A 21,121-nucleotide genomic window follows, 5' to 3' on the forward strand; every position below is an offset into this window, starting at 1 on the left:
CCCGCTGCCCACGCCCCGAGGTCACACAGGTGCCAGTGGCAGGGGCCAGTCCCAGGTTGACGCGGGGACACTGTCCCTGCAAGGGCTGGGGCTGCCCCGCCATCCACCTCTCTGGCTGTGGGAGCTGGTGCTGGGGTAGCCTGGTCAGCCCGGCTGTGCTAGTGCAGGTTGACCGGTACACGCCTTAGAGGCACCCCTGCTCACACGGGGCAGTGTCCTCCTGCCGGGCCGGTCCCGGCGCCTTTGTCACCTCTGGGTGCCCGGCTCCATCCCCAGACGGGAGGGCTGAGCCCCACTGGCGGACGAAGACGCGCAGCTCTGGAGGAGGTGCTGTGCTGGGGTCTCGTGCCGGGCCCCCTCCTCCCTCACTTTCGCCCCACCCCACACGCACACGCACGCACACACATGCACACGCACAAAGGCGCTGCTGGAGACCGGCCCTCCTGTGCTGTCTGGCGGAGACGTCGGCAGCAGGGCCCCTGGGGTTCCTCGGACGGCCCGAGCAGCCCTAGCGCAGCCCTAGCGCAGGGGGCAGCCACGGAGTGTATTTAGGTTTTCCCTGGGGAACGAGGCTGCGCTGTGACAAGATGGCCGAACGGACAAGGCTCTCTGACTGTGTTGGGTGCGGTGGGGAGCACGGAAGCGCGTGGACAGAGGCCCCGGTGCCTGAGTGTCGGAGCGGCCTCAGGAGGCAACCTCTGAGCTGGGTGGGCGCTGTGAACAGGGAGGCGGGGGCAGCCTGGGGCGGCCTCTTCACGGGCTGTGCCCCCAGGTCTGTGCCCGTCAACCCTTGTGTCTCCAGCCTCCCATACCTGGTCACCACCCCAGACAGCTGGTGGGGCACAGACCTGGGGGCGCATGGACCTTGGGGGGTAGAAACTGGGGGGCCCAGACCTGGGGGGCAGAGACCTCGGGGGTAGAGACCTGGGGGGCCCAGACCTAGGGGCCCAGACCTGGGGGTGCACAGACCTCGGGGGGCACAGACCTGGGGAGTAGAGAGCTGGGGGGCACAGACCTGGGGCCGCACGGACATGCGGCACACAGGCCAGGCTGGCCGGGGCCTGGGTAGAGACCCGATCCCCCGAGCAATATGAGGGGAAGCCTGCGTGGACGTCGTGAACCCCCGTGGCGTGTGTGCAGAGAGCGCGTCAGGTTCGAAACAGAAGGGGGAGCCCCGGAAAGCTGTCCACGCCCCCTCCCCTCCGCAGGGCTTCACGCTGACAGGCTGGTGCACGGCGGCGGGGGCGTCCTTCGGCAGGGCTGTGACAGATAGAAGAGCTGCAGTTTCCCCGGGGTGGGGCTCGCTGTCCGATTCTGTGAAGAAAGTCGGTAGAAATTAGGCATCGAGTGGTTTCCCTCAGGCTGTGGACGGCCCATTATCTATCCCGGGGCCCTTGCAGGCTCCCCTCAAGCTGGTCCAGAGACGCCCACGGGGCACAGCCCTCCGCGAGACTCGGAGGGCGGGCCACTCATTCATGGGTCTTTGCAGGTTGGGGGCCGCTTTCACTGGGGGGCTGCGGGGTGCCTGGGGCTGAGCTGAGCTGCCCTGTCTGATCGTGTCCCGTCTGTGGGCGTTGTGGCCTGGCCTCCCCCCACAGTGAGCCCGGCAAGAGGGGCTGCACGGCCCCCAGGAGCCCCCCTCCGCCTCGGCTCAGGCCCGCCCTGCAGCGCCAGGCCCTGGGGGAGGTGGGCCGCCGAAGGGCTGCAGGGGCGCCCTGCAGTGTGGGAGCTCCCCGCAGCGTACGGGCACTCGGGCTGCTCCAACGGGGGGGCTCGTGGCAGGTACAGGGCCTTTCTGCCACCTCACCTGGCATCCCTCTGTTCTCTCTGCAGTGAACTTGGACCACTTCCAGATTCTCCGTGCCATCGGGAAGGGCAGCTTCGGCAAGGTAAGGCCAGCCGGCAGGGGGCCGAGGCTGGACAACGGTGTGAGCGAGGCCGGCCCCAGCTGGGTCTGTGGGTGGAGGGTGTGGGTGTGCTTCCTGCCGAGCAGCCCGACGATGCTGGGGCCGCAGGGTGGACTGTCAGCCGAGCTCACCGCTGCTAGGGTTTCTTAGCCCAGGTCTTTGGGGGTCTTGTCGCTTAGCCAGGAGCTGAGGGTGCAGATGGCACTGCCCCCGGGCTCTTCCAGGGCTGAGACCCTGACACCCTCACTCTCCATACCAAGGCCCATGTTGCAGCAGAACAGCTTTCCTTAGGGACAGAGCCGGCTCGAGGTCTGAGAGGGAAGCGTTTCATATAGAAGCCGCTCGTGGTGTAGCTGAGGCCCGGCGTCTGGAGCCACAGTGGCGCTCCGACACCGTTGCTGCAGCAGGAGCCCAGAGGCCAGGCTTCACCTGTGCCCGTTCTTCCAGGTCAGGCAGGGGCAGGACCCAGGCTGGGCGGCCACGCTGCACTTCTCCAGAAAGACCTCCGGAACCTATTCTCCACTTTGCTTCGCTTCTCTTGGCCAGATCTGACTTCCTGATTGTCACCTTGTCCTGCCTAGAGATGGGGGGTAGTTACAACTCAAAGAGGCTTAAGGAGCACTCTGCAAAGGTTAAAATTAGCTCCCGGGACTCTGCCTCGCAGGCCCGTTGAAGTGAATCACTTCTGAATGGACAGTTTCTTTTCAGCGAGGCCTTTGCGTCCCTGCGCCCCACACAGCTGCCTGGACGCCGTCTGTGTAAGCCCTGTAAGCCTTTTAAAGGGATTGCTGTGCTGCCAGAGCAGACTGCCAGGGCATTAGAATGCTGTTAACTGTCTCCATCTCATTGTATCACAGTGAGTGCTGCCGTAGGTTTTACCAGGTCTGGGGAAATTATAGCCAGAGCAGATTAGCCCCTTTGCACAAATCCACTGAGATGCCGTATGCGTCAGGGAGAGAGCGTTTTGAGCGTCTCTCGGAGTCAGGAGATGACCGATGGACCTGGGCCTTTTGTTGACTGTGCAGAGATGGTCGATCCAAAGATGAGGTCCTCGGCTGGTGAGCTTGTCAGACATTGGTGGCGCCTGAGACGGTCTCCGCCACCTGGCTTCTCCCACGGGAGCACCAGTGTGTGGGAGGCGGAGGGGCAGGCGGGGGGGGGCGTGCTTAGGGGAAGGTGCCCCGCCCCCGGGGGCAGGACACCAGCCGAGACTGGGTTTGGGAGGGATGGCTTACACAGGGAGACACGGTGTCATGCAGATGACTGGAAAATGGGCCGGGGAGGGAAGCTGGGGCCCCTTGGGGCGAAGACTGACTGGGGTGGGTGGCGCATTGCCCTGTCCCCACCCCCATCGGCCCCCAGGTTGGGGCCCCTGCACCCCTGCACCCCTGCGAGGGGCTTGTGCTCCCCTCAGGTGCACAGCTGGGCAGCCCGCCCGACCCGCAGTGTCTGCAGACCCCGGGATTCTGGCTCCCCCGAGAGCTCTTGGCTCTGAAAACCCAGCTGGCCACGGGGTCCCAGGAGTGGGGTGACAGGAGGAGGTGTGGGGTACTGCCAGAGTTTTATCTTCAGACGCAGGTTACAGTGTAATTGGAGGGCTGCTTCCTGCTCCCTAATTAGGCCTCCGGGGTCTCTGGGCCGCGGGTGCCGGTGCCGGTTGTGTGTCTGGAATGTGGGCTCTGGTCCTCTTCCGCTGCTCTCGGTGGCTGGGCGGTGACCCCATGAGGACAGGGAGTGAGATCTGGAGCCAGCTCCAGCGGGCATGGCGGGGCCGCGTGCGCACCCTTCACACGTGGCCTTATTCCAGAGGGTGCACGCTGGCTCAGCCACGCCCGGACATCCAGTGAAGACCGGCTTTACGAACTGCTGGGGAACCCCTCTCGGCCAAGTGGGTGTGAATGTTCAGCGGCCCACCGACGCTCCCCCACCCCCACACCCCCATGCACGGAGGCACAGGGGTCGGTGTGTGTGACGTGACGCGTCTGCCCGCAGCACGGTGGCCATTTTCCTCGTGGTTGCTCTACCCTTCAGGGCAGTAACTCTTGGAGATGGATTATCCACATTTGCTGTGTGTGGTCCTTGGCTACAAGACTGGATGTTGTGTTGGGTTTTGTTTCCAATTTTTTATGGTTCGTGACAGGTACCACCGGAACCATGTTTAACTGCACAGCTCGGTGGCATGAAGTTCGTCCCCACTGTCGTGCAGCCGTCCCCCCGCCGTCTCCAGCCTGTGAAGCTGGACTCCTGCACCCAGTTAACAACGCCCAGCCCCTCCCAAGTTCCCAGTTCTTGGAGAAATCGTATCCCAGGGTAGAGAGCTTCGTTCTCCAAGGCAGGGCGGAAGCTGGTGGTGGTCCGGCCCAGCAGCCACGAGTGGGGAGAACACAGCCCCCACTAGCCTGGGGGGTGGACTGGGCTCTGTCCGTGGGCCTTCTGGGACGTCATGGCCACCTGACTCCGCGAGGAGGCTGGGACCGTCCCCAGAGCAGATGCCGCGGACAGGACACTTCCCGCCCGCCCCCGTGCCCGTGCCCACGCGGCGCTGGCAGCTGGGAGGCTTCCCACGGCCGTGTCTGTGCAGATGTGAGCCCCCAGCGGCGGACCTCCTTGGGGGAGGGGCGGGTCGGCACCACAGGTGCAGTGGGGCTGTGGACCTCCATGACCCTCCGTGGGTGATGCTCTGGCAGCCGCCGGCCAGGCACTGTGTGTCGTACCCGGAATCTCAGACTGCAGGTGACACATGCTTAATTCAAGAGAGCCGAAAGGGGTGACAGATAAGAGCTAATGTCACCAGGGTGGGGAAGGGCGGTGGGGCGGGGGAGGCCCCCGAGGCCGCTGAGCTGGGCTGGGCGCCTGCCAGGGCTCATGGTCTCTGCCCACCCGGGCCCACTCTCACCGGCTCAGCTCTGGATGACCTCCGAGCTCCGTGGCCAGAGAGACGAGGGCCGCTGTCCTCCCGCCCTGGCCCGAGATGGCCTGGGGCAGCCCCCTGATTGGCTGGTGTGACCGCGGGCTCCTGCCTTGCCCCACTCACCGCAGTCGGGGCGTGGGCTGCGGGGATCCACAGTCATCGGTGACAAGCAGAGGGTGGGCAGGGGCCCCGGGGCGCTGCAGTTGGTCCCTGTGAGCTGGGCAGTCCCTCCTTGGACCTCACTGCCCTGCCTGCACAGAGCGTCTGCTGGCGTAGCTGGGTCTTCTCCCAGCAGGAGCAGCGGCTGGTGGGGGTCGGAGACAGGGTTCATTCACAGGGCTGCGTGGAGTGGGGAGCCTGGCGGGTGGGGCTTCGGGCTCAGACCTTGGCCTTTGGGGCCCTTCCAGCCAGCCTCTCCTCCTCCCCTTTTTCCCTTCCTCCCCACCCCCGACCACACTCCCTGCCCCAGGCCCGAGGCTGCCGCCGGGGAACCTCAGACCAGCCCCTGGGTCAGTGTTGGGGGCACCAGCCCCGTGGACCAAGCTGTAGGTCCCAGACCGCCACCTCTGCCCGCCTACCCGCTGGGGTTGGCCTCTGGGGTCCTGCCTGCCTCTGTCCCAGGTTCCGGCTCTGGCTCATGAAGAACCAAACTCCCAGAGGCCTTTTCCTCTGGAATTGCTCATGGCTTAGTCTCTGCTCAGTTCATGAACGCCAGGGCGGTTCCAGCCACAGGACTGAAGGGTTCGGTGGTCGGGGGGGCCCTCATAAGCATCCTGTGCTGGGTCGTCTCCTGCCCCACCCCAAGGCAGGCCCTCATTGGTGCCCTAGAAACTTCCTTGAAAGGAACCCACCCTCAGGGTGAGGCAGGGCTGCCCTGCATTGTTCCATCCACAGAGGCTGCCCTCAAATTTTTTTCTTCCACACATGCCCCTGCCCCCTCCTTCCGGCTGTGGGCCCCCCGGGGTTGAGGCCCTACCCCACCCCGTTCACAGCCCCCACTCCCCTTCAATCCTTGGCTCTGCGAAGCCCCCAGGCCTGGGCCCTGAGCTGACGTGGACACAGCTCTTTTGAAGCTCAGCGGCCCCTCGGCGCGCAGTGAGTGCCCAGCGGGGCCTGGAGCGGAGTCCTGGGCTTCCCCGGGGCCACGTGGGGACTGTGAACGGGCAACGGGCCCCCCTGGGAGGAGGGCAGGGCTACCTCCCCGCCCTTGACTCCTCCAGCTGCAGCCTCACTGCCTGCCCTGGGGCCCAACCTGTGAGCTGTGGCACCCGTGCTTTGCCCTTTCCTGGGGCCACCCTGGGGTGTGCGTCCCCCACCTGGGCACCCGTCTCCCCGGCTGCGGCCCACGTGAGCCTTACGTGTGGCTGCCCTCTGGGCCCCTCTGCTCGGGGCTGCCCCGCCCTCCGCGTGCGTGGCCACGGGTCCCTGGCGCCTGAGACTTATGGGGCCCCTGCTGGGGAGGGGGCCTGGGGAGCAAGGCTCTGCCTCCTCGTCTGGGGCCACGTTCACAGGAACTGGAAGGTCCCAGGCAGTCCTTCAGGCACCCCGGCCTCCAGCTGCCCAGCTCAGGGCCAGTACTCAGCGGCTCCTGGGAATCAGGGTGCTTTTCAGGTGTGATGGGTATGAGCTCCCCGCCTCAGCTTGGGTCTCCCTGAGTTCTGTCCAGCTGGACGATGTGGCTGCAGTTTATTCCAAGGCAGATCGTTTCCGTGGAAAAATTAAGACTTGGAGAAAATCGGCCTATTTTTTTGTGGGTGTCGGTGATGGCCTAGCCCTCAAACGCCACCACCCACCCACCCTACCCCCGTGCCCCCGTGTGCGTGTGCGCGTGCGCGTGTGTGCGCGCCGGGGGGCCTCCCCGCCAGCACTGCCAGCCAGGTTTGATTTGCAGCCAGGAAATTGAATTCCAGCTCCATGCTGCACTATCACAGAATTACTGCAGGACCTGTCGATGGGCGTTTGCTCCGAGCCCCCGACCCTCGTGATCAGTGGTGTTTGCAGCCCAGTGCAGGGTCGCAGCCCCCAGGGCCTCTCTGGGACAGGCTCTGTTGAGGGGGCCCGCACGTGTGCACAGGGTGGTGGCAGCTTCCGGGACCACGCTGACCCCTGGGGCTGGGCCCCAGTCTGCTGCCTAAGGGGGCAGAGTGTCCCTTGGCCCTTCTCTGGCCACAGCGCTCCTCCCAAAAGCCTAGACTCGCACTAGGGCTCTGCTTACCTGAGGACACGGAAGGCGTGTTTCTACTTCTAGAGGGAACGCCTGTGGCTTCCCCATCTTTTTCCCGGCGGTGGGGCGGTGGGCGAGCGGTAAGAATCAAATATCCCGTCTCTCCAGATGGAACTTGCCCAGGAGCTGCTCTAATGACACCCGGGCCTGATCGCTGCCCGCCCGCCCTCCCCATCTCTTCCCCCTCCCTCCTTCCTTTCCTGCCAGCCTGGCCTCCCTTCTCCTCTGGCCCCCAGGCCCCGTGCGTCCTCCCTGAGTTCTCGGGAGGCCATCACGTCTGCCCGTGTCCACCCGGAGCTTTGTCTCACACTGGCCTTTGTTTACAACGATCGTTACTACTTCTACACTCAGAACAAAGAAAATATTCTGTTTGGGAAAAGAACTTCACTCCCTCTGGAGTTTAACATTTTTCAGTTGGCAAGCTCAGCTGCTCTGTCCACCCGTCCGTCTGTCTGTCCTCAGGGGGAACCGCTGCCTGTCCTTTGCTCTCTGCGGCCTCTGCCCTGACTCAGGGACTCCGTTTTGTCCCAACCCCCAAGCCTTCAGAGCGTTTACAGCCGCCCGGCTTATGATCCTCCAAAACGTCAGCTGCTCTCGTGTATTTATTTTTCCAGTTGAGCTTTCAAATAATTTCGTCAAGATCAAAAATAAACTCATTGAGATCTGAGTAGGAATCGTCGCATCTTAAGACTAAATGGGAGGACAGTTGTTATCTTACTCCCCTGGGGATCCTTCACATTTTGTCATGTTTACTAGATATTGTTCTTGTAGTTGTTTTATGTTCAGCTGTTACGTATCATCTCCTCTGTTACTGTGAATATGTTTTATTTTCAGTTTATTGCAAACAGCGGCTTCTGCCCCCCGGCCTGCCGCACTCCCCTCCACCCCCATTGCCCTCTGCCTGCCCTCAGCTGCTGAGGGCAGGGGCGGTGCTGGGTGCGGGATGTGGGTGGTCCCAGGTGTGGGCGGAGGGTGGTGGCCTGCCAGCTTGTGGATGATCCCTGCCAGGAATAGTGAGGCCCCCTCCTGCCTTAACCAGGGCCGTTTGGGGCTAAATGTGCTCCCCTGATGCTGTCCGTGGGGCAGAGGTGGGTCTCCACTCTCGGCTGGGGTCTGCAGAGCCCCTAACGGTGGGCAGCCGGCCAGACCGGGCAGCATTAGGAAGTGAGTGTCGAGGCATCTGATGGGCACAGGCCTGCGGGAGGATAGGCTGGCTCCTGGGAGCGGGGGCGGGGCATCCCTTGGCGAGTCCCAGAGGCCCTGGCTCTGGATGTGGAGCTCTGCTCAGTGGGCGGGACGTGGTGTTTGAGCAGGGGCGTCCAGGGCTCCGTCCTGCATTCCAGCCCCTCTGGCTCCCGGGGCCTTTTCTTGACTCTGAGTGGGGTCCTGCCCTCACTAGCCAGGCCTCCTCTCCCCCACCGCTCTGCCTGCCCCACACCCCACGGCGCCCCTTTTTCCTCTCTCTGCGTCTGCACAAAGGCTGGGCTGGAACTGACACGCGCTGCTTCTGGGGTGCCTGCCGCAGTCAATGTTGGGGTAGGAGGGCCTGGCCACCCTCTGCCCTCCCCCAGCCCAGGCCTGTCAGGAGGCCGTGGGTTCCGAGTCAGGCCGCTTGCTATGAAATAGGGCAGGGATGGGGGCTGTTCTCCAGCTGTGAGGCCCAGGGACCCTTTTCTGGTCACCTGGGCCCGGCCTGGGGGTGAGATGCTCATCCCTGGCCTCTTGCTCCTGCGGAAGGAGGGCTGCTTGGGTGATCGTTGGGGGAGGGAAGGAAAGCACCAGCCTCGGGGGATGAAGTGGCCAGAGCCCAGGCCCAGGCCTTTGCGTTTCTCCAGTTTGTGGGGAAAGAAGTAAGATGGTCCCAGCCATCCGAGGAGTCTCCTGCCCCCTGGACCCTCGGGTGGACCTGGGGGGTGAGGGGCGTGGGAGAGCAAGAGAGTGGCTGCAGGGAGGGCAAGGGCCGTCCCGGGGGCCCTTGGCCTCGCCTCTTTCCCCGGACCCTGTTCTCAGGGCACCCCAGCGATGCCACCTTGCCCAGCCTCCCCCCACTGCCATCTGAGTGAGAAGCCTTTGCTTGCGATTGCTCTGGCAACACCTCGGCGGGTGGCAAATGGTCAGCCCTCCTGAGCGCTGCTGTGACATCGTGCTGAGTTAACCCAGGAGGAGCTGCCGGGGTTCCGTGCATCCCTTATGGCGGAAACGCCGTGAGGAGAGGGCAGCCGTGGCCGAGAGCGTGGCGGTGTCGGGCTCTGGGATTCGAAGCTGGCCGTCGACAGCCACCACCAGGGCTGCTGGAGACAGCTTTGCCTGCAGTCCGTCCTCAGCCCTGTGATCTCTGGTGTTGACGCTGGCCCGCGGCGAGTCTGCGCTCTGGCCCTTGCCCTCGCCGCCCGGCTCCCTGACCAGGCTCGAAGCCCCCTCTCCTGAGACGTCCAGGCGCCGATCTGGACTCTGGGTCTCAGAAGCCTGTGCTTGCGTGCTGTGCCCCGGACATTCGGCCCAGGCTCCGTGTTCACATCACACCCTCGGCTGTGACCGCACAGGTGGTCTCGGGGGGCCGTGGGCGGCGTCCTTGAAGGCAAGCCCGCCTGCCGCCCGCCCCTGCCCACTGCCCACGCAAGGCAGGGCCGGTCCATGGCGGCAGCCCAAGCAGACGTCATGGATTTGTCCCCACTGTCAGAGAGCCCCGCGCCCAGACCTTCGAGCAGTGCTGTTTCTTGACTCCATTAGTTGGGACGTGCGTTGGCTTGATATTAACTTTAAAAAAAAATCAGAGTAAAATACACATAACATAAAATTTACCACTTTTAAGCGTACAGGTCAGTGGCATTAGGTACGTTCACACTGGTGTACAGCCATCATCATCTCGGGAACTCTCTCATCTCCCTAAAAACCAGAAACTCTGTCCGCATTAAACGCTAACTCCCTCCCCCCTCCCCGAGCCCCTGGTAACCTCAGCTCTCCTTTTCCGTCTCTGTGCATCCGGCTCATCTATGTACCGTATGTAAGTGCAGTCACACATTGTCACTGGCTTAACTCACTTAGCTTGACGTCCTCCGGGTTCATCCATGTTGTAGCCTGTGTCAGAATCTCCTTCCTTTAGAGGCCAAATAGCATTCTGTTACGTGGATGGACCACATTTTGCTGCTCTGCTCGGCCACGGATGGACGCTTGGATTCTTTCCACCTTTAGGTGAGTGTGAATCGGGCTGCTGTGAACCCGGGTGTGCAAACAGCTGTTTGGGTCCCTGCTTTCGATTCTCCTGGGCGCATACCCAGCGGTGGAGTTGCTTGATCATATGGTGCCTGATGATATTTTAATAGTAGAGCTTTAATTTCTGTTTAGATCTCTGTTTATTGTCCTGTTCAGGATTTCAACTTCTTTTATGCTCAATTTGGATAATTTTTTACGTTGCTCGGTTCTGTTCAGGTTTCTATTGTTTTCTCTAGCTGTGATTGTGAGACGGGGGTGGGGGCGATGGCCTCGGTTGGGATGGGGTCTTCTCCGCCGAGGCTCAGATGCAGGCACCGGGTCTGGAGAACGTTTCCTGGACTGAGCTGACAACCTGTCCCCGTGGGACCGAAGGCCCAGGTCAGCCTCTGCCTGAGACCCCAGGGGGGCGGAGGCCTGGGTGTGCAATTAATGTTACGTTTTTACTTTGCTCTCAGTTTTTAGAGATTACCTTTTATGTTAAATTGAATGATTATGTCAGATAGTTACATGATGTCAGGTTAAAAGCCTATAAGACAAAGTATAGCCCCGACTGCTCTTCCTTCTGTCCCGTTTCCGCCTTCCTCCCACGAATATCCCCTTTTTTTTTAACGTCTTTATTGGAGTGTAATCGCCTTACAGTGGTGTGTTAGTTTCTCCTTTACAACAAAGCGAATCAGTTATACATATGCATACGTCCCCACATCTCTTCCCTCTTGCGTCTCCCTCCCTCCCTGAATATCCCTTTTGCAAAAGCTTGGTTTATATTTCCATTGTTTTCTTTTTACTATAATCACGTGACCTGCTTCTTAAATGCCCACGAGCCTGCTGTTCACGCGCTCTCTGCACTCTGCCTTTGACTTGATGGTGTTTCTGGCAGTCCCGCTCTTCGTTCAGAGCCACCCCGATCCCTGCCCTTGGTAGCCGTACAGCCCGCCACGGGGTGCGCATGCTGACGAGCTCCCACGGCAGCGGCAACACAGACGCCTCACCTGACAGTCGTGGAGTCGGAAGTCTAAGACTGGTCAGCCCTGGGCTAGAGTCGCAGTGGGGCAGGGCGGGGCCCCCCTGCAGGTTCGGGGGAGCACCCGTGTCCCGCCTTTTCCAGCTTCCAGAGGCGCCACGTCGCCGGGCTTGTGGCCCTGCCTTCCCGAGAGCTCTGCTCCTTTGTCACCTCTTCTCTGACCTCCCCACCGCCACCTCCTCTCCCCCTTCGAAGGGCCCGTTGGTTACCCTGGGCCCACCTGGATCATCCAGAGTAACCCCTAAATCTCAACATCCTTCACGTACCCCCATCGGCAGGCTCCCTTAGCCACACGAGGTGGCACGTTCACAGGGTCCAGGGGTTGGGACGTGGGCATGTAGGGGCCCGTTGTCCTGTGACCATATGTGTTCCTGGTGAGTGTTAGGCTGCTTCCTAGCTTTGCGTCCACAGGCGGGACCATGGGTATCGTGCCTCACGCATGACCCAGCGCGTCTTCTGGTTGGTTCCTAGAAGCGGACGGCGTGGGATGCAGGATGGATGCACGTGTGATGCTGCCCGACACGCCAGCCGTCCGTGGGGCTCGCACACCCCTGGGCCTGTGCCCGGCTGCTGCCAGGGCTGGGCCTCCACCAGCCTGACGGGCGAGAAATGGCATCTCACGTTTCTTTTATGACAAGAAAGGTTGAGCATCTTCTCTTTTCTTCTTTTTTTTTTTTTTTGTGGTACGCGGGCCTCTCACTGCCGTGGCCTCTCCCGTTGCGGAGCACAGGCTCCGGACGCGCAGGCTCAGCGGCCACGGCTCACAGGCCCAGCCGCTCCGCGGCACGTGGGATCTTCCCGGACCGGGGCACGAACCCGCGTCCCCCGCATCGGCAGGCGGACTCTCCACCGCTGCGCCACCAGGGAAGCTCTGAGCATCTTTTAAAAATGTTGGAAAACCATTTTCACATCCTTTGCCCCTTTTTCTTTTGGGCTGATGGTCTTTTTTAGTTGTAAAGCCTCATTACATATTAGTGATATTAACCTTTTATTTCTAAATGAGCTGCAAATATTTTCCCAGTTTATTATTTGTCTTTCAACTTTGTTTATGTGGGTTTTTTCCACATAAAACATTTTTACTTGTATGTCGTCGTGTTTATCAGTCTTCTTCCTTGTTGCTTTCAGATTTGAGGCCACAGGGATATGTCCCCCCTTCTAGCTATAGTGGACCCCATCCTGTTTCCTTCATCACGTCTGTGTTTCCTTAATCATGTTAAGCCTATTATGCATTTGGAATTTATTCTGGCTTATAAAGTGTCACGAATGGATCCCATTGCATCTTTTCTTTATGTAGCTGTTCGGTTATCCCAACGCCATTTTTTCATAAAAAGTCTATTTTCTCCGTAAATTTGAGATGCTGCCTTTGTTATGTACTAAGTATCCTTATGCAGTTGGGTCTATTTCTGGATTTTCTCTCCTGCCCCTTGGCCTGCTGCCTGTTCCGCTGTAGGACCGCGCGTTGTCACAGGGGTTTATGTAACACGCTCTGATACCGGATAGGGCTCACGTCCCTGCCTTTGCTCTTCTTTTAAAGTTTTCTTCTTGGCTATTTTTACTTGATTGTCTTTCCCTATGAATTATGTGACCAACTTGTCCGCTCCAGGGGAAAAAAGTCTGCCAAACGTGTAAACAGCATTCAGTTAAAATGAAAATCACCCCGCCACTTGTCACCAACTATTCCAGGCCTTGGAGGCACCGCTGCAGCCAGTGGCATGTCACACGGAAAGCCCGGGGCTGCCCCGGTGCCCTGGGATCTGGGCACCTTTTCACCCTCAGATCTAATTCCATTTGCTCTGTCTGTCTTAAGTCGATTATGGGAGGACGCAGCTCAGAAGCCGAGACCAATTCCATTTGAGGAAATGGTTTCATGGGACCAATGCTCTCAGCCTTGCAGGCTGCTCATAAAATGCCAGAGGCTTTCCGGCCCTTCCGTAAGTGCTGCTCTGTGTGAGCTGCGGCCGGGGTCCCTCTGCACCAAACCCCAGCGCTTTAAACGGCCTCTGATTGGGGCCTCTCCCGTCGGGGGCTCTGCGGAGCCTGCAGGGGCCTCTTCCAGCTGGGCCGCTGGGTCCTAAAGCCCTTTTCAGCTGCCCCGCCAGAGAGCGTTCGGATGCCACCGACTCTCAGGGCAAGACCAGCAGCGGCTCAAACAGATGTGAGTGTGCCCGGCGGCCGCGGGCCTCCGGGGGCTGGTCCCGGCCGCCTGCGGGGGGCAGGATCGTGACGGAGCTCAGGGCGTGGGCTGCACTGGGGCCGCCCGGACAGCGAGGAGGGAGGGTGCCTGGGGGAGGCCAGCGGGAGCCGGCAGGAAGCAGAACGTTCTCGGGGCCGTGGCAAAGCACCACAGCTGGGCGGTCTCACACGACAGAGATGTGTTCCCGCGTGGTCTGGAATGGAGGTGGCCGCGGGCCGGCCCCGCCTGGGGCTGGAGGGGAGGCCGGGTGTCCCGTCTCCTCCCTAGCGTTTTCAGCCGGACCTGAGAATTAAAGTGACGTAAGGCAGAGGAACAGGAGAAAAGCATACACAGTTAATGTAAGTTCACGTTAAAAAGCATACACGTATAACGTAAGTTTTGGGTGATGCTGGAGCCCTCGTAAGGAAATGAAGACCCAGAGAAGAGGCAAAACCTGAACGTTTCTGTGCTGGGTCGGACGAAGCGGCGACGCGGAAAGGTGACTAGAGTCCGTGGGAGGCCGAAGGAGGAGAAAAAAGGCTTCAGCGAGGCCTCCTTGCGCAGAATGCTCTCGGCCTGGACTTCCCGTCCTGAGGATAGATCATCCAGCCGGGTGATTCCCTGGTTGCAGAGAGAAGGGGGGGGCACGTGCCCTCTTGCCCTGCTGCTCTGTGAGGGTGGTTGCTGGAGGCGATCGTGGCCAGAGTGCACCTTTCAGGGCGTGTCCCACCTCCCTGATTCCCCCCAACACCCCCCGTCGGGAAGAGTCACGGCTGTGAACTGCTCCATGTCTCAGTGTACCAGTTTCTCAGTCCTGAGAACAGGTCAGTTTAGTTAAGCAGTCGTGTCTCGTTGTCGGAGGGCCTTCCCGCCGAAGTGAGGCCTTTGCAGGGTCTCATGGTCTGAGCAACTAGCGTTTAATGGGAGGTGCTTCTGTGGAAACAAAGGAAAAGCCAAATGTCCACCCGAGTCTGAGTCCAGAGGGTGGTCAGCTGGGGGCACTTCCAGGAGGGTGGTATCCGTGCCTCCCTGGATGGCGGGGGGGGGGCAAGGGCAGGTGGTGGCAGTTCCGCTGCTTTTCCTGGGCCGCAGTTGGCGTGTGGCCACGGCGTCGAGTGAGCTCTGAGCAGCCTCCAGCCAGCACCATGGGGATGGTCCACACGTAACCTGTGCGATTTCTCTGAAGTTTATACTAAGTCGTCAAGCTTCAGCTTGTAGGGGAAGTTTTCATGTCTCGTGATTCCAGGTCAGAAGGGTAGGAGAGAAATTGGAAGTGTTAATCGCTGACAGAGAGACGTGGCCGTTCGACACCCCACAGGGTGTGCTGTACTTTTACTGAAGCAGAGTTCTCTCCCTACAGTCACCCCCGTTCTTAATAGAGATAATTGAAGATTAATTTGTTTGCAAAATCAGTCTGGTTTCATTAAACTTGGCCTGATTATTGATATCAGTGCAGCAAGGGTAGATTGAACATGTAGGTCTTTTAAGTCTGCTTTGCTGGAACTTTTATAAGGAATTCCAGATTAGACTTTTAAAAGCCGCTCGAGGCTAAGAAGCGAAGCCAGCAACTTGTCACCAGAGTGTCCCTTCAGTACCCATGAATTTGGGTGCATTCCTCTCTTCTCGATGTCCCCCAAACATCCTGAGATCCCTGGACCTGCTAAAAAGTGACCTTTACTCACTTGTGAGGTCATGAGCCCGGTGAGCCAGGCACTAGGCCATAACTTCCCGGGGCTTTACAAGCACTGCTCCATAAGGTCGACCTTAGCCTGTGGTCAAACCTGATTCGAGTGTCAGGTATTTTCGCTGTAAACATCTTTGTCCCAAGCAGTTTCCCTGCACATCTAATGGGCTGTAAAAGATAAAATAACTGGCTGACAGTTTGGTTTGACAGTTGGGTTTCAATGCCGTAAAAGCCAGATTGCAAACTACGCTTGAAAATAACATGTCAGTCAGCAAATTCTTCATGGGCACAGCCATCCCTCCCACCCATCAAAACCAAAAGTTTCCCAAACTACAGCAAATATAAAAGAGGTGGCTAGTAATTCACAGAAGTCTTGGAGAGCATTAATTATGAATCCTGTAGCTAGTTTAGATACGGTGTCTCACGCCATCTTTCCCAAATGTATCATATGCAGTGTTGGAAGTTGGCAGAAAAAGAAGACTTAGGCTCCTCCTATTCCCTAGAGAGAAATGGTTACGTGATTCCTGATGAGTATACATTTCTTGAGAGTCGTGAAACCTTTTTGCTGTTTGATGGTGGAGAACATGATGTAGACAGAATTTTGGTATTTGGCACAGAATCTGGCGGAGATGATTTGGAGAAATACAAGGGCTGAGCATGTGATGGAATGTTTCCGTGTAGCCCAGATATGTACTACTAGTTATGTACGTTCCATATATTGACACAAAACAGCAGCATCCCTTGTCTGTTCATTTTACTTCCAGGGAAATCCAGAGAGAAAGCAGATTTTTTTATATCGTAAAGAATTTACATCCAACATTAAATCTTGAATCCTTAATGGTTGGTCGACTTTTAAGAAAGGAAGTTTCATTGCTTTTTCGAAGCTATACCCAAATACAACTATAATCATGAATCTACACAGATGTTAAATGTATTCAAATATTTTTTGCATTTTTATTTTTTACAATAAAATGCTTAAAACTTTTTGCTATTAATTTTCATGTTTCATTAAAGTCTTTTAAAATGTCTCTCTTAGTTTTATTTTTATTATTTTATCTTTTATGGCAAAATCGTATTATGGCCAATCAGTTGTCTCTGCTTGCAGCAAAGGTTCTTATGGTGAAAATACCTAGAACCACTTGATCATTTTAAAATATGACATTCCAGCGGAAGTCTGGTAGCATAATCAATGTTTTAAGTTAAATCCTGTTACAAGGAGAACATATTCTATTGACCCTATATGTAAATAACTATATTGTCATGAAAACAGGACATTCAATAAGAGTTTCTGAATTTTGGAGGGATCAGGTTGGGAGAAAAGATAAATGTCTCAGTTCCGTTTACAAAGGTACAATTTTCCAGATTGCCGTAAGCTAATAGCTTAAAGAGAAAGAGAAAAATAATTTCTTAAGCCCGGAAAACAGAACATTAAAAAACCAACGGTGCTTCAAACAAAAAGTCATAAAAATGATAATCATCTTCATGAGTTCATTTAGTCCCATGTGATTAATTCTTGTTTTCCTTGATCTTGGGTTAGTGGTTTTATGAACCCATCAGTTTTTCCACTAGATTTTAGAAAGGCTCATCTGGTTCAGTGGTGTGGTTTTCGTTACCAGAAACCTGTATTCCAGGGTCCTTGTCAGAGTTCTTTCCATGAACTTTTTAAAGATGAAGCACTTTTGTCTGAAGTTCATTGAAAAAGCTTTCAGGAAAGCATCAGAGTAAAACAGTAACTATCTGTAAATGACTAAAGACTGAAAAATAGCCATGCTCAAAGATCTGATGAGTTTATTGCAAAAATGATGCAATTGACATGGAAATTTGGTTATTTCTGTGGCATATAGTATTTTAAGATAATAATTGGAATTATGACTGATTATATAGTGAGGACATTGAAAAATTTCTAACCATTTTGTATAACTTTGGAAACACTTATATATAAGTAACATATACCCATACAAATATAATCTAGAGAAGATTTATCACCAGTTTTCATTTGACAATATTTCCCATGTAATTTAACATATCAGATATGCCTAATTAGTTTAATATCTCTATTTTTATAAGTTAAGATAATCTTTTCAGATTCTCCAGGGGCCCTCTTGAAAATCCCAAACTTAGTTCAGGGTAGAAAAGACTTTATTTTGAATTTGATTTTGGAAAGTTTGTAAAAATGTCACAAAGTTGAAAACACGATTAAATAAGATTGTAGGTCACTATGAAACAAAATTTAGCCATTGAACCTAAGTGACAAAGTTTTTTTTTTTACATCTTTATTGGAGTATGATTGCTTTACAATGTTGTGTTAGTTTCTGAAGTGACAAAGATTTTAAAGGCAAATATAGGAAGTCACATACTTGAGGAAAAAGAAAATTTACTTCTTTTGATATTGAGAAGAGTTGGTTTTTCTAAGTAATGAAAGACCTGATAAAGGCAACACGAAGGAAGCACAGGAAATTGTTTGGTTAAGACACAGAATCTTTGTTTTCTAGGCAGATTACTCAAAAGGTAAAGAAAAACCTTTTATGACCTCTTTTTTTATGAATACACTCTTTGTTCATCCTATGGGAAGATTAAATTAAAAAGAAGACACAGAATGTCACGTCTAGTCCTAGGACTAGAAAAATAAGCACTTATATAAATTAAGTATCTCTAAAACTCTCAGAAATACAGAAACTAATCCAAATGTTTTTCAGGTTCATGTGATCTGGGATAATCTTTGGTAAATAAAAGTTAAGTCTTTAAATGGCTGCCTATTTTAATGTGACTCTAAACCAATGAGCCTTTTCATGGTTTAAAACCAATCAGCCTTTTGTGACTTAACCATGGACACAGAGGCGTCCCCGAAGAGGGCATAAAAGATGCAGCCCTCACCAAGATCCAGAGCTTCTCCGCAAAGACCGCCGTGTCACAGGTGGTCAAAAACAACTCAGCCTCTCCTGAACTGAGCACCCGCTGAGCTGTGCCTGCTGGACAGGCTACGCGGAGATGTCGCAGCACAGACAAGGCAGTCTGGGGGGAGCTGGCAAAGGCCCGTATGGCTCTGAATGACAAGTGACACACAAGAGACAGGACAGCGGTGACCACTCCTGGGCACTGTACGTCCACGGATGACCCACGGACTCCCAACACCACGCCCCCCAGAGTCACGTTCGCAGACCAGCTCTCACGAGTGTCTCCCGCCCGCCCGTCTGCATTCGGAAGGGAAGAGTCACGAGAGATCTCTGCCACCCCCAAGGGGCTCTGCCAGTGATCCTGCAGCTCTTGTCAGCTCTCCCAGGACCCCCTCCGCTTATTTTCATTTTGAAAATTTCGACTGGCTTTCAAAGCAATAATGTTAAAAGTGATCGAGAAGGGACTTCCCTGGTGGCGCAGTGGTTAAGAATCCGCCTGCCAATGCAGGGGACACAGGTTTGAGCCATGGTCTGGGAAGATCCCACATGCTGCGGAGCAGCTAAGCCCGTGCACCACAACTACTGAGCCCTCGTGCCACAACTACTGAAGCCCGTGCACCTAGAGCCCGTGCTCCGCAACAAGAGAAGCCACCGCGATGAGAAGCCCGCGCACCGCAGCGAAGACCCAACGCAGCCAAAAAGTAAATAAAGTTAAGTAAATAAATAAATCTTAAAAAAAGAATGGTCTAGAAAATGCAGAAACTTCAGAAGAAAATCACTGTCCTGAGGCCGTCTTCACTGACATCGGCAGCACCCTTTCCGGGCTTCTTTCTGTCCTTCCTGCATGGCGGCCGCACGCAGCTGCAGCGGGCTCCCGCCCTTTGGGCCGGTGTGGTCCTCGGCGCACGGGCCCTTCCTGTCCTGTCGGGCCCAGGTTTCCCTCCACCAGGCAGGGCCGGGTGATGCTGAGGCCAAGGCCAGCTCTAACAGCCTCCTCTGGATCCAGAACCCTCAGTCCACGGATGGCCAGCCCTTCTGCCGTGAGGCCGCCTGGTGGCCACGTTGGGGGTTTCCGTTTCCGGAATTTCACTGTGTCCGGAAAATCGGGCCCAGTGGCTTGGTTGTGGTGCCTTGAGTTCCTCTTGGTGGTGGAGGTGCTGCCTGGCTGCACCACAGCCCGCGGGAAGCTGGCGCTCTCCTCCCTGAGGCGGCGTCCACTAGAGCGAGTGGCATTGCCCTGGCTGGTCTGTGTGGTCAGAAGCCGGCTGTAGCAGCTGCAGTTGGATCTAATATTACTCTGGGACGTGGTGTTTCTACATCAGGGCTCTCTGGGAGGGAGCCATTGGCCTTGCGTCTCGGCAGTGGCAGAATTTTACTTGTGTTTCTGGCTGATGTCTGCATAACAGGCCCATTTCCTTTTCTTGCCCAGGTTGGCAGCCTACAAAGGTAGCACCCATCAGCCCGGTCTCCCAGCTCCAGGCCAAGGGTGGGAAGGAGGCTAAAGTTGCACACTTAAGAGGGCTCGAGGGCCTTTCCCTGCAGCTGGGGTAGGTAGGGGTGTTCTTCCTGCCGAGTGAGGGAATCGTGCAGAGCCTGGGGGCAGCCCCAGGGGCAGGCACTGGCCTTCAGAGCTCCCAAGGCACTCAGCCAGGCTGACAGCCACGGAATGTGCCCCCCGGCATGTGCAGATGCTCTGGGGTTCTTCTCCCGTGACCTCGGCCAGGAGCCCCCGTCGGGCAGCCCTCCCAGCCCCTCTGGGGCCCTGCCGGCCGCTTCCTTCTCGGCCCCTCGGATCTTTGGATGGCGGGAGGTGGAGGAGAAGTCTGCCACAGGCTCAGAGGTCCTGAGAAGGCATTTGGAGAGCAGATGTGACAGGCTTTTAACTGGTGTAACTGCACTTTATCACACATAGTTACGTAGCCGCCCAGGACCGGGTCTCTGTCGCCCCTTTGTCAGTCTGCATTTCTGGGTGACATTCTCAGGCCAGGGCCAGGCACATGGAGACGCATGGAAGCACATTAAGTCAAGCCCGTGCTGCCCTCGGGCAGCTTGGAAGGTTCTGGGTGTGCGTCCCCAGTGCCCGGGGCAGCCAGCTGGGGAGAGCCCTCTGCCCATCGCAGGGCGACTTTGGGGTCGTTTGCTGAAATGAGAGGAAAGATTCCGAAAGGCCCACTGTCCTAAAATGAGTGGCCTTTAAGGGCCTTGCGGTGTGGCCGCCGGCCCTGGCTTCTCTCCCGGCCAGTCTCTGTCCAGCAGGGCCTGGCGTACTCAGTGACAGGTCGCCCGTCATGGCCCAGAGCAGCCCTAGCAGCTTGGAAAGCACTGTTCCATGGCAGGGGCACCGACCCTCGTCCGGGTCCCTCAGGGCACCCGGAGGGCTGAGTGGCTACACTTGTTTCCCGGGGCTGCTGTAACGAGTGACCACACACTGGGTGGCTGAAGACAGCACCCATTTATTCTCACGGTTCTGAAGGCCAGAGGCCTGGCCTCAGTCTAACTGGGGTGGGATGAAGGGGCCCACAGGGCCGTGCTGCCTCGGAGGCTGGAGGGGAGAGTCCGTCCCAGAGCTGCAACTCCTCCAGGTGTCATGTTTCCTTCTGCGTGGCCCAGATTGGGTCCCCAGGTCCACGTTGCAGCCCAGCCCCCAGGGTGATGGTGTTTGTGATGGTTGGACGAGGCCGGGAGGGAGGGGCCCCGTGCCGTGCCGGGAGTGGAGTCCTTGTAAGAACAAGAGGTCAGAGCTGGCTCTCTCTACGTGATGTCAGTGCGTGAGGCCGCGCGAGGGCACGGCGAGAGGCGCCCCCTGCGAGCGAGGAAGCACCCTGGCCTTGGACGTCCAGCCTCCAGGGAATACATGAGAGAAACGCTTGTTGTTTGACTTGCGCAGCCTATGGCGCCAGAGCCGAGCAAGACCCTCTTCTGTCTCTGCTCCGCCCCCGCGAGGACCCTGTGATTATGATTAGGGCTGCCTGCACCGGCCAGGACCGCCTCCTGCCTTGACATCACCAGCTTAACCACACCTGCAGAGTCCTTTTTGCAGGTGATGTCACATGCTCACAAGGTCTGGGGACGAGGATGTGGGCATCCGTGGGGG

At 56.8% G+C, this 21,121-nt stretch overlaps 1 protein-coding gene across 2 annotated transcripts in view; it reads left to right on the plus strand.

Annotated features, from left to right (window-relative positions):
* Positions 1-21,121, plus strand: part of STK32C (serine/threonine kinase 32C) — an 81,773-nt gene that overhangs the window by 43,731 nt on the left and 16,921 nt on the right. The window contains exons 1-2 of one of the 2 annotated variants that reach the window (XM_067023875.1): positions 1,268-1,489; positions 1,834-1,889. Coding sequence is in view for 1 of the 2 variants with exons in the window: in XM_059054987.2 (XP_058910970.1) it covers positions 1,834-1,889 (56 nt within the window). In the remaining variant the exon portion in view is untranslated. Of the gene's footprint in view, positions 1-1,267; positions 1,490-1,833; positions 1,890-21,121 lie in introns of those variants that run through there. The other variant, XM_059054987.2, reaches the window with a different exon arrangement.

This window comes from Kogia breviceps, chromosome 2 (genome assembly GCF_026419965.1).
Source record: "Kogia breviceps isolate mKogBre1 chromosome 2, mKogBre1 haplotype 1, whole genome shotgun sequence".
NCBI lineage: Eukaryota > Metazoa > Chordata > Mammalia > Artiodactyla > Physeteridae > Kogia > Kogia breviceps.